The sequence below is a fragment of the Haliotis rubra genome, unplaced genomic scaffold, assembly GCF_003918875.1.
Source record: "Haliotis rubra isolate DU_JTF1 unplaced genomic scaffold, ASM391887v1 Scf46, whole genome shotgun sequence".
Lineage (NCBI taxonomy): Eukaryota > Metazoa > Mollusca > Gastropoda > Lepetellida > Haliotidae > Haliotis > Haliotis rubra.
Window position 1 is genome coordinate 2560297 of NW_025767146.1, and position 12887 is coordinate 2573183.

At 43.6% G+C, this 12887-nt stretch overlaps 1 protein-coding gene across 1 annotated transcript; it reads right to left on the minus strand.

The window, feature by feature from the left end:
• Window positions 1-7532: 7532 nt before the first annotated feature.
• On the minus strand, window positions 7533-11927 carry LOC124290249 (noggin-2-like). Its single transcript, XM_046726961.1, has 2 exons — window positions 11632-11927; window positions 7533-9161 (listed from the first exon to the last, which is right to left on the minus strand). Exon 2 carries the CDS (start codon window positions 9142-9144, stop codon window positions 8419-8421), a length of 726 nt encoding a protein of 241 aa, XP_046582917.1. The 5' UTR covers window positions 9145-9161; window positions 11632-11927; the 3' UTR covers window positions 7533-8418.
• Between the last annotated feature and the right edge of the window lie 960 nt (window positions 11928-12887).

The window sequence follows — 12887 nt, forward strand, 5'->3', positions numbered from 1 at the left end:
ACCATATCAACAGTATCGCAGTACTTTCTCATCACCATATCAACAGTATCGCAGTACTTTCTCTTCACCATATCAACAGTATCGCAGTACTTTCTCTTCACCATATCAACAGTATCGCAGTACTTTCTCTTCACCATATCAACAGTATCGCACTACTTTCTCTTCACCATATCAACATGGTTTAAGCAATAAGAATACCAAGATATCAGCAATATATCAACAGACTATTAGAACCAAATCAGTAATACATCACCAACATTTTAACAATATCATAGCACCATATGAGAAATCTCAACCATGCCCCAGGGACACTTGTATCTCCGTGTCACCGAAACATCAGCCATATCTGAATAATACCCCACGTACATGGCCAGCACATATACCACACCAGCTATATCTCGTCGTGTTCAGTACAACTCGGATACAGGCAGACAGATAGAAAAACAAAGAGATAGCTATAATACATAGGTGTGAGCAGTCCAATCAGTAGGATTACCGCGGTTATGCTTTATAAACACTGGGGATTGCATCAACTGTTTTCACGTGAGTGTCATGTGCCAGCGCGGTGTAAGTCATGTGCCAGGGTGTAAATAATAGACATTGGTTTTAGTCAGTCACTTTGTGTGTCATGATGGGTTTCGGAAAAAGCGTCATGTTTTGAACAATGTTTAGTTCTGAATAAAGAATAATTATCTGCCATCAACATTGTTTTAATTTGTTGCACAATTACAAAAGGTCAACGGCATTATAGAGATAAAGAGATTGACGAGTGTAAATGGCAGCCATGTTGGCAAATGATCGTCACTGTCTAAACCGGCATTTTATTTCGGTCCCGAGGGTGCCGGATAGAGAGGTTTCACTGTATATCAGAAGCATGTATAAGTTATGTTTCTACTTGAACACAGCTACATATCTCAACTTAATCGAAGCAGCATCTACGCTGTTTGCCTAATGAATGGAACCCCATTGGAAGCCGTGTTTGTACGACACTGTATATCACTTGTCTAATGTCGACAGCTATGTCTAATGTCGACAGTTGTGTCTAATGTCGTCAGTTATGTCTAATGTCCTCTATGTGTAAGGAGGTCCCAACTGATGCAGGTCGTGGCGACAGCTGTGTCTAATGTCGACAGTTATGTCTAATGTCGACAGTTGTGTCTAATGTCGACAGTTATGTCTAATGTCGACAGTTGTGTCTAATGTCGACAGTTGTGTCTAATGTCGACAGTTATGTCTAATGTCCTCTATGTGTAAGGAGGTCCCAACTGATGCAGGTCGTGGCGACAGCTGTGTCTAATGTCGACAGTTATGTCTAATGTCGACAGTTGTGTCTAATGTCGACAGTTATGTCTAATGTCGACAGTTGTGTCTAATGTCGACAGCTATGTCCAATGTCGACAGTTGTGTCTAATGTCGACCGTTGTGTCTAATGTCGACAGCTATGTCTAATGTCGACAGTTGTGTCCTTTATGTGTAAGGGGGTCCCAACTGTTGCATGTCCCGGCACAGGTACAGGTACGAGCACAGGTACAGTACTAGCAAACCTATAACTTCACGGTGAACAAAGATTCGAGTACTAGATAATGGGTTACGGGAAGCGCCGGTACAGTGGGCATCCGTTCTCCCACAGAAAACACAGCTAGCGTAGACATCGCTATATTTTACTGGTGCTTCAATTCCCACAGCTCTTTGCAGTATGTTGGTATATGATACATCAGTACATTACAGCAGCGCCATTCAGTACACATTCAACAGCGCCATTCAGTACACATTCAACAGCGACATTCACTACACATTAAACAGTTACATTTACTAAACATTCAACAGCGACATGTACTACACATTCAACAGCGACATTCAACGACCTATAATACGCATTCATCAACGACCTATAGTAAACATTCAACAACGACCTACAGTAGACATTTCAAAACGACCTAAAGTAAACATTCAACAACGATCTATAGTAGATATTCGACGACTTATAATACACATTCAACAACGGCTTATAGTACACATTCAGCAACGACATCAAGTACACATTCAACAACGACCTCCAGTACACTTTCAACAAAGATTCCCAGTACAAATTCAACAACGACCTATAGTACACAGTCAACAACGACCTATAGTACACAATCAACAACGACCTCCAATACACAATCAACAACGACCTATAGTACACAATCAACAACGACATATAGTACACATTGAACAACGACCTCCAGTACACAATCAACAACGACCTATAGTACACAATCAACAACGACCTATAGTACACATTGAACAACGACCTATAGTACACAATCAACAACGACCTATAGTACACATTGAATAACGACCTATAGTACACAATCAACAACGACATATAGTACACAGTCAACAACGACCTATAGTACACAATCAACAACGACATATAGTACACATTGAACAACGACCTATAGTACACAGTCAACAACGACCTCCAGTACACATTGAACAACGACCTCCAGTACACATTGAACAACGACATATAGTACACAGTCAACAACGACCTATAGTACACATTGAACAACGACATATAGTACACAGTCAACAACGACCTCCAGTACACATTGAACAACGACATATAGTACACAGTCAACAACGACCTATAGTACACAGTCAACAACGACCTATAGTACACAGTCAACAACGACCTCCAGTACACATTGAACAACGACATATAGTACACAGTCAACAACGACCTATAGTACACAGTCAACAACGACCTATAGTACACAGTCAACAACGACATATAGTACACAGTCAACAACTACATATAGTACACATTGAACAACGACCTATAGTACACAGTCAACAACGACATATAGTACACATTGAACAACGACCTCCAGTACACAATCAACAACGACCTATAGTACACAATCAACAACGACATATAGTACACAGTCAACAACGACATATAGTACACACTGAACAACGGCATAAAGTGCACATTGAACAACGACCTCCAGTACACAATCAACAACGACCAACGACATACAGTTCACAGTCAACAACGACATATAGTACACAGTCAACAACGACATATAGTACACAGTCAACAACGACATATAGTACACAGTCAACAACAACCTATAGTACACAGTCAACAACGACCTATAGTACACAGTCAACAACGACCTATATGTACACAATCAACAACGACATATAGTACACATTGAACAACGACCTATAGTACACAATCAACAACGACCTCCAGTACACATTGAACAACGACATATAGTACACAGTCAACAACGACCTATAGTACAGAGTCAACAACGACCTATAGTACACAGTCAACAACGACATATAGTACACATTGAACAACAACCTATAGTACACAGTCAACAACGACCTATAGTACACAGTCAACAACGACATATAGTACACATTGAACAACGACCTCCAGTACACAATCAACAACGACCTATAGTACACAGTCAACAACGACCTATAGTACACAGTCAACAACGACCTATAGTACTCAACCAACAGCTACCTCCAGTACACATTCAACAACGACCTATAGTACACAATCAACAACTGTCTCCAGTACACATTCAACAACGACCTATAGTACACATTCAACAACGACCTATAGTACACATTCAACAACGACCTATAGTACACATTCAACAGCTGCCTCCAGTCCACATAACAATTCAACAACCGTTCTACGACCAGTCTACTCCGCTGTTTCACATGAACAGAACATTTGCCTAAACCCGTTGACCACCCGCTACCGAGACCTTCCAGGTGCCGTTTCTCATCCTACCAGCTCTATTTCGACTGTCCCTTACTAGCGGTTGGTATAGACAGCTTTCAATCCGACTCCTGCCATCTTCTAGCCCACTGCACAACGTGGACATCCCACCGAATGACCCACCCGTCTCCATCTATCCCGGAGTTAAACTGCACACTTCAACCTACACATTGCTACACAATGTATATACATGTATGTGTAAATGCAAGAATTCTTTACATACATTTCAATGTACAAATTCTTTCAAATGAATTTGTTTACTAAGTTGTGACAATTGGTTTTAAGTATTTTATCCATGGTGGTCCAATAATTAAAACACTTAATTAATATCTAAAGTTCATTTCCATGTAAATCCTTATCAGTCAAAAGTGTAAACAATGTGGCCCAGTAAAGTTCCATTACCCTGTGGCCTTCATGTGTGATGTCATAGCTCACACGGTCACATCATGACCTCTCCAGAGCTCATGCATTTTTGGAGCACATGCTTGCCAGTGTGTATTGGACCTCCATGCTGCCTGGTTGTCACCCAGCTGACTGTAAGCTGAACTATGTAAAGACACATATGTGAGTACTTTACACTTTCATTGCTAGGTTGTACTATCTCTAAATTACAATGACATTGTATATATGCCAAAATGTTCATTGGTTGTGCAAAAATTGTTAATATATTTCACACAATAATTTGTAAATTTGTAGTTGTTACTTTTGCAATTTCAATGTATTCACATATCATTCGAATGAAACATTGAATGTTATGTGCTATGAAATTTGTACATTTTCTGAATTTCATCGAAAGCTATTGTTCGTTGTAGTTTTCTGAACAGCTCATCAGCAACTTTACTCTTCAAGTGAACGCAATAATATTAATCAAATCCTCAGCAGCAGCCACTTATTATGAACTGTAATTTCTTAAATATCAATACATAACACCCTGTTGATGCGAGTATCAGTTCTTGTGTTCTGCATTAACAGTATGTCAAGTCTATCTTTATCAGTCTATGTCTATTGTGAAATATGGACTGGAAGGTCATTAAGTACATAGTCGAATGGTGGATACTATCTTAGGGAAGTTTAGCCTATATCTACGTTCTCCTGCTGAGGTGTATTCCACAGGCCCCCACTGCGGGTCAGAAAATCGATAAACTAGGCCCCGGTTTAGTATCAACACCCCCTACTATATAATACATAAAGGTTCATCACAGAAATACGGTGACATGATTGAAAACCGGACAATTACGCACATGTCAATGAATACATTGTATATCGTATTTTAAAGGTCTCACAAGTATCAAAAGCTTTTGTCCATATCTCCGATGTATGTAGGAGGCATATACATGGTCTTTCCGTGGGGATGCATTTGATGTTTTTTATTAAATCGCCAAAGACCGAGTTGCTGTGCCGGGAGTATACAAAACTAGCTCGTCAGCGCTTGACTTCACTACCTCCGGCGTTCTGATTGGCTAACACATTACACTGAATGAATGTGTTTCTTTAAAAAATATTTGTACTCGTTTTTAAAATTATTCTTACCAAGATAAAACATCAGATAGTGACATCTTGGATGATAGACGTTTGAGTTTCCCTCTCATTTTCGCACGTGCATTTTTTATGTGTTTGTCATTTTATTAACCAATTTGATTGCACTGACGACCTAGTTTTGTACACTTCCGGAACAGCAACTCGGTCTTTGGCGATTTAATAAAAAACATCAAATGCATCCCCACGGAAAGCCCATGTATATGCCTCCTACATACATCGGAGATATGGACAAAAGCTTTTGATACTTGTGAGACCTTTAAAATACGATATATTCATTGACATGTGCGTAATTGTCCGGTTTTTAATCATGTCACCGTATTTCTGTGATGAACCTTTATGTATTATATAGTAGGGGGTGTTGATACTAAACCGGGGCCTAGTTTATCGATTTTCTGACCCGCAGTGGGGGCCTGTGGTGTATTCCCTCTGTCGTGTTTACACTGCACGTGTGGAGACAGGATCACAATGGACGACTCCCATCCGTTCCCGCCATCGTGCAGCTCCTCACCCCCATGTACCACAGCACCCCGATACAGACAGCCGCTGCGAGATATGCCGTCACCGTCGCCGGTGATAAATGGATGGGGAGATGTAGATCCGATACCGTGCCTGTCGCCGGAGTTCTGACAACGTCTACAATTTTTGCTCTTTATTATGTAAAAATATCACACCACACCTGAGCCATGTGTACTTCAAATCGTGACGTATCCTTTCGGTAGAACGTGTAGAGTGAGTGGGTGGATGGGTAGAATGATTGATTGAGTGAGTGATTGAGTGATTGATTGAGTGAGTGGGTGGGTCAGTGAGTGATGCTGTCTGGTGTTGCCCCGGTGTCGGGTGTCACCATGTTTATATGTGTTGTCCTGGTGTCGGGTGTCATCATGATATTATGTGTTGTCCTGGTGTCGGGTGCCAACATGCTGCCATGTGTTGTCCTGGTGTTGGGTGCTGTCATGTGTTGCCCTGGTGTCAAGTGCCATCGATGTGTTCTTTTAAACAGCCATGACGGGTGCCACCCTAATGTTGGGTGTTGCCACAGAACCAGGTATCAACCTAATGTTGGCTGAGGCTCTATGCACTGCCACGGTGGCGGTAACATCTCCAAAAGGGTGAAGGAAAACCAAGTTCTGCGGATAGTCAACTTCTTTGTTGCAATGAGTGCGACGTTATCAAGCCAGTGATTGTGTAGGTACTAACACCGTTATCAAGCAAGTGATTGATAACGGTGTTAGTACCTACACCGAAACGTCGCACTCATTGCAATAAAGAAGTTGACTATCCACAGAACTTGGTTTTCCTTCATCTATACAACTTCTAACAATGCTTCTCAAAGAAGTTATCCACAACGGGTGTCGACAGTCAGTGGCACATTTTACAGCCGCTTCATGTACCAGTTTCCAGGCATCTCACTTCTGTCATAATTGTGTGAACATGGTGTTACAATGTAACAAATTATCATTTAGAGGCTTTTCAAATCGCCTTTGATATGTTTGACCGAATGGATATCGGGTATAATACTCCCAGAAGCAGTAGGTCATCGAACTGACATTAACTGTAACATTACATTGGATGTATTTCAGGCATAAACTCTAAAACGTTTTAACTTGTGAGCGTGTTTTCACCTTGATCTAACATTGATCAGTTAGCTACCGAAGAGGAACATTCCACGGTGTTCATTGTATGCATACCAGTGACACATAATCCGAAAGGAATGCAATCCGAGAGGTAAGTCTTCATGTTACGTAACAGCATTCTTAGTTGTTTGACAATACAAACCATACATTTCCAGCTGTATGACAGAGACTGAAAATATTGCAGACTGGACCAGACAACCCGGTGATTGCATAAACAACGTCGGCCGCTGCCGGGATACGACGATACATACACCGTCTTGATGTCGAACCTGAAGGCCAAATCCATTAAGGCGCCTCTTGGATTGCGCTACATGTTTAAATGTACAAGCCCTCCAAATGAGGAAACCCACCCACGGTCTATTCAATGTACTTTCAAGGTGGTCAGGCTCGCTGACTTGGTTGACACATGTCATCGTATCCAAATTGCGTAGATCGATGCTCATGCTGTTGAATATTGGAAGGTCTGGTCCAGACTCGATTATTTACAGACCGCCGCCATATAGCTGGAATATTGCTAAGTGCGGCGTAAAACTAAACTCACTCACTCATTTAAAGCGTCACTCGGCGTATTTTAATCAATAATTTAATCACATTGATCTTATACACATGTCAAATTTACAAATAACATATGTACAGATTGATATTCATTAAAAGGCAACGAAATGTTTGATCATAACAATGAATCTATAAATATAAATAACGAAATGTGACCTGGACATGACCTCCATTTGCAGTTGTACCTCATATTATCTTTTTGCGCATAACCCTAAATATGCAGATTGTACGAGCGCTTCAAGAACTTGTGATATCCCTCCTTTCACTCTGTCACTCAACGTTGTCAACACTCAAGGGCGAACAAAACGGACGAATCACAAGACTGTTTACTTCAGCACTTGGCCCACAGCGTGAGCGTTACTGGAAGCCCCGCCCCGCGATCGTCACGGCCCGACGGTCAGAGCATGGGCGCTCAAGTCCCCATATCATGTATCAAGCCCGTACACACATACAATGGGCTAGTCGGCCGATTACAGTCAATTTAGTAGGCTAGACACTCTGTCGTCAACACTGGTGGGAAGCCACTTTGATTCTTCATTCACAGTAATTGTCTACCTTTGTGAGAAATGTCATTAGCATTTGTCCCGCCACGCCAGTGATCTCGATCACCGGAGTGACTAGTCCCTATTCTGTGGGCACAGAAATTCACTCTCACTGTCTCCGCGCTTGTTCTGGTCTCAGGCACTACGCAGGGGTGGGAAGGGTGGGGTATAACAAACCCGTAGTAATCTCTTACACATAGCACTAGCAAGTAGTGTCAGCTCAGTCTCGCCTGGGTCTGGTTCGGATCCGTGCGAGCTGTCATCTACCTCAACGATTGACACCGGCGTCATGGTGACACAGATAGTGCGTCACGGGTTAGCACTGTGGGTTTACTGCACAACACTTCTGACTAACACCTCATTCTCCCTCGGACTGACAGGAACACGCACAGGCTGTAATCACAGGGTAGCGGATCTTAATCCACCGGCATGCATCGCGCCTCTGCCACTTCCGGCAGTGCCACCTGAGAATTGTTTTGGTAGTGGATTTGCTTGGTTTACACACCATCCCCGGGGGTAAGGAGCATGACCTCTGGGTGGAGCACAGACCGTCCCTTATCCAGCGGGGCCAGAACCTCACCCCCAGGTCCCTCCACACATACTTCACCGGGCAATATGAGTAACTCCACAAAAACTTCTGAAATTTCCTTCTGTCCTTCTTACTCACTTTCAACTTTAACGTAGGTCCATCCTGCAACTGCATCGTCTGAATCAACCTCAGGAATCCCGGTTTCTTCCCAACAGGTCGTCCTTTGTAGAACTTATAATCTAGAGTCCCGTTCTTCCTTCGTGGTAATTTAACGGACATAAACTCTCTATCATAGTCACTACCCAGAAGTGCCATCAGCTTCTTCCTGTTCACTTCCTCTGGGCGTGGGTCGTAGTATTTGTCTCGCGTCTCCACGATACCCTCGATAGGCAGGCGGTCGGAGGGGAGGGGTCGGGTGCCGTCCCGGGGGTACAGGGAATTGTCAGTCGAGAGGTCCTCCGCCTTCAGAAGCTTGAAGTAAACCTGCGTTCCTCTCGTGTGGGGGAGTAGCCAGACGCACGCCAGTACCAACAAGCTTTGGGAAGGACACATCATCCTTAAGGTTGTACTATCTGAAACAAGAGTCATACACTGTTAATATCATCACCACAAGAGATGCTTAGTCTGAACTGTGACTCCTGTTATCATACCAACAGGATAACATATGAAGCAATTCGCACAATAATTGATAATGAAGTCGTGTGTAGATTTGTCGCCATGGTTAAACTACTGAGGTTAGGTTGAGCATTTAACACATTCTATCTATATGCTGTCGGCACTATTTCATTCCAGGGGACGGTGGGGTAGTCGAGTGGTTAAAGCGTTCGCTCGTCACGCCGAAGACCTGGGTTCGATTCCTCACATGGGTACAATGTATGAAGCCCATTTCTGGTGTTCCCCGCCGTGACAGTTGCTGGAATATTGCTAATAGCGGCGTAAAACCACTCACTCAAGTGTTGTGGACACTGATTCGAACCCACCGCTTATTTAGATCCAGGTTGGTTAAGAGAGACACAGCTGTGGATCTCACAGACTCCACGCCACCAGTTTACCCTCGTTACATTAGTACATATATAAATATATATTTGGACAATCACAGCTAAGAGAGCAGTCGGGTGTTTGGCTGACATCAACGTCGATGTCGGGAAGCGTTGTTTGAACCAGTAGTACAGGGCAGCAAACGCTGACGCCAGTGCATCCTTCTGTCATGCTGTTGGCGACTGGAAGCACCGTGTACTTTGATGTGAGAGTGGGCTGATAGCCTATTATAGAGGGGTTGAGGGAATCAAACGACAGTCACAAAGACTTTAGTGACAGGTTCAGTAACAGGGACGTGACACATAGACTCCATTGAATTATTATTATTATTGAACTAAATGTCTGATCCTTACAGTATCAAGTTGTTTTCTCTAAATGTGAACTTTATGCTTTAGGTATTTAAGCTTACCAAATATACTACCGAACCAAATGAAGAAAGATAATCAAAATTGGCACGATAAACTTCATCACTGTCAGGACATGTTTGATACAATCTACTTCTAGATACCATCACCTGGCAACAATGGCTTCTAGTCCCTATGCAGATCCGTGAATATGCATCACAGAACATTCTCAAAATGGTTTTCATAACACGTACATATATAACATCTCGATTACTGTACATTCAAGTATAACAGCAGAAACTAACCGACATACCATACATACTAACACAGTGGAGATATGTCCAATATAACGGACGTGCAACACAATAACGTCATATAGTAGATACTAGTATATAAATATCATTCCGCCAGCGTCTGTGGCGTGGTAGTCGCGGTAGTGGGAGAGTCGCGTTACTTCCTGAAGGGTACTACAACTCCGTGCCCGGCCCTCCACTACACTTATATTGGGCACGGTGGGAGAAAACAAAGCCGGCGTGTATCTATAAACAGCACAGTGGACCAGTCGGCGCCGGATAGACTAGATTCACGGACAAATTACACGTGGCTCCTGAATACTACAGAAAATAACTACAGTCTCGGTGTTTTACGGGATAAATAGCGATGAAAACTTGAATAAGTTGTGAGCATCCGAAAAGTCTTCTCCTATCTTAACCTGAAGTCATTTACTATTATAGTTTTACACAGTTCACAATCACGTACCACCACTACGGAAACGGAGCAGTGGGGTTTATTTAGTAGGTCTTAATTAAACAGTTTTTGAGAGGCGCTGCATATGACATTTGTGGTAAACACCCATACGAAAACATAAACGGTGACGGCTGAGATATAAAACATTGCACGTGAACTGTTCTCAGGTACAAACAGAGTGTATCTTACCTTTGGCTGGACGGGCACTGATCGGTGTGAGCGAGGGACAGGAGTTATGTGACGTCATTTCACAAAAGTGTCAACAATTAACAGTTCTAATTAACGCCTTAATTAGTGCGACACCTCCCCCGCTGTGAAGGTAGTGGCAAGCAAGGCTTGTATAGCGAGTTGTGTCGGCGTCAAGGGGTGTTGTGACGCCGGGGAGGGGGGAGATTAAACCCTTGAGTGCTACACACCTGGGGTGAGTGGTACAAATATAGACAGAAAACAACACTCTATTCACACAATACGCGTGATAATTAACACCTGGTACATAAAATACTACAATCCCAGGCAATGATATAAAGAAAACATGTTGTTCCAGTGACAATTAAAACCTGGAAACAATTAACCCCTCGTGCTAGCTGTTGTAGTATGGCGCTATGGGTGCAGGTATCTAATGTGTTTAACGTTTATAATAGGAAATAATAAAAACAATGTTAGTTATCATGATAAACATTATACGAATAAATATTGTATAGTGAAACAGAGAAACGCTACTTATCTGATATGACGCATGGACATACCATCTTTATGAGTTGGACACTTATATGTTATCAGGAAGATATATGATATACTAGACGGAAGGAAGAATTCACAGACCCCACAACACACCTGGGGAAAGGGAAGACTGATCTCGTTCATAAACTATTTAAGAAATTCTAACACCTAATGAAAACGAATGTATACCAACCGTGTGTGACAGAGTTAGCGGCTCGCGATCTTCCTGCTCAGTGAGTCCGGGTGTTAAGTCCAGTGTGTGACGGACGCTGCAGAGAGACGCCGTCTACATTGGCATCGTCTTCTCCCTCACATCTTCAGCAGCGTCCGATGGAAGGCACGTCACACCTAGCGGCCAGGTATGTACAGGTACAGATCGACAGCGTACAGGTACAGGGATAACAGCGTTCAGTGGTGATTTCCTCACACCGCTCTCATCACCACAGCTTGTGCGTTGTCTCTCCCGCTACGACTCTACCTATCTCATTGCTTGGCCGACAACAGTAGGGACACTACGCACATAGTGTACACGATCTTTTTGTGGAGCGTCGACGCTGAGTCTGGGACGGGCGGACCGCAGTCGGAGGGGGGCGGGGCCGGAGACTACCCCCTCGGACATCGGGCAGTAGGCTGTCATACATTGCCTTGGGCTATGGCGCGGCTTTTCACACTTTTAATGATTCTTGCGGTCAAATTATATTGGAGGTTAATCTTGTGTGATTAGATTTGCGACAAATACAGTTTACTTTACGGTGTAATGAGCCCCCCACCAGATCGTCGCCAGTCTGCGGTCAGCTCGATTCCCTGACGCTTCACCGGTCACCAGTCTCACTGTCTGCCCGTGACAGGCCGGCTGCTGGGCCGTCTACGCTGGTCGTACACCTCTCTGCCCCATAGCCAACAAATAGGTAGGATGAGAACTCCCCAATGTCCCATAGATAGCACATGGGTAGGATGAGAACTCCCCAATGCCCGAGAGCCAGCACATGGGTAGGATGAGAACTCCCCAATGCCCGAGAGCCAGCACATGGGTAGGATGAGAACTCCCCAATGCCCGAGAGCCATCACGTGGGTAGGATGAAAACTCCCTAATGTCCGTGTCGTAAAAGTGCCACATGTGTTCTCATTTCAAACACAAAACCATGCCCGTATCAGTCCCCCCTTACCACCAACCTTACCGCATCCGTATCTCTGCTATCTTCCCTTCACCCACCCACACCATATCTTCCTTCACCCACACCATACCTGTATTCTGATATCTTCCCCCACACCTCACCCACACCATCGTCCCACCCCCACACCACACCCCTTATATCTTCCCTTCACCCACAACATACCCGTATCTCTGATATCGTCCCACCCCCACACCACACCCGTATCTCGGCTATCTTCCCTTCACCCACACCACACCTGTATCTCTGATATCTCTCCTTCACCCACACCACCCAT

What these genes read in the sequence shown, in the direction of transcription:
- LOC124290249 (XM_046726961.1), bottom strand. Translation starts at nt 9,144, where the DNA reads ATGATGTGTCCTTCCCAAAGCTTGTTGGTACTGGCGTGCGTCTGGCTA.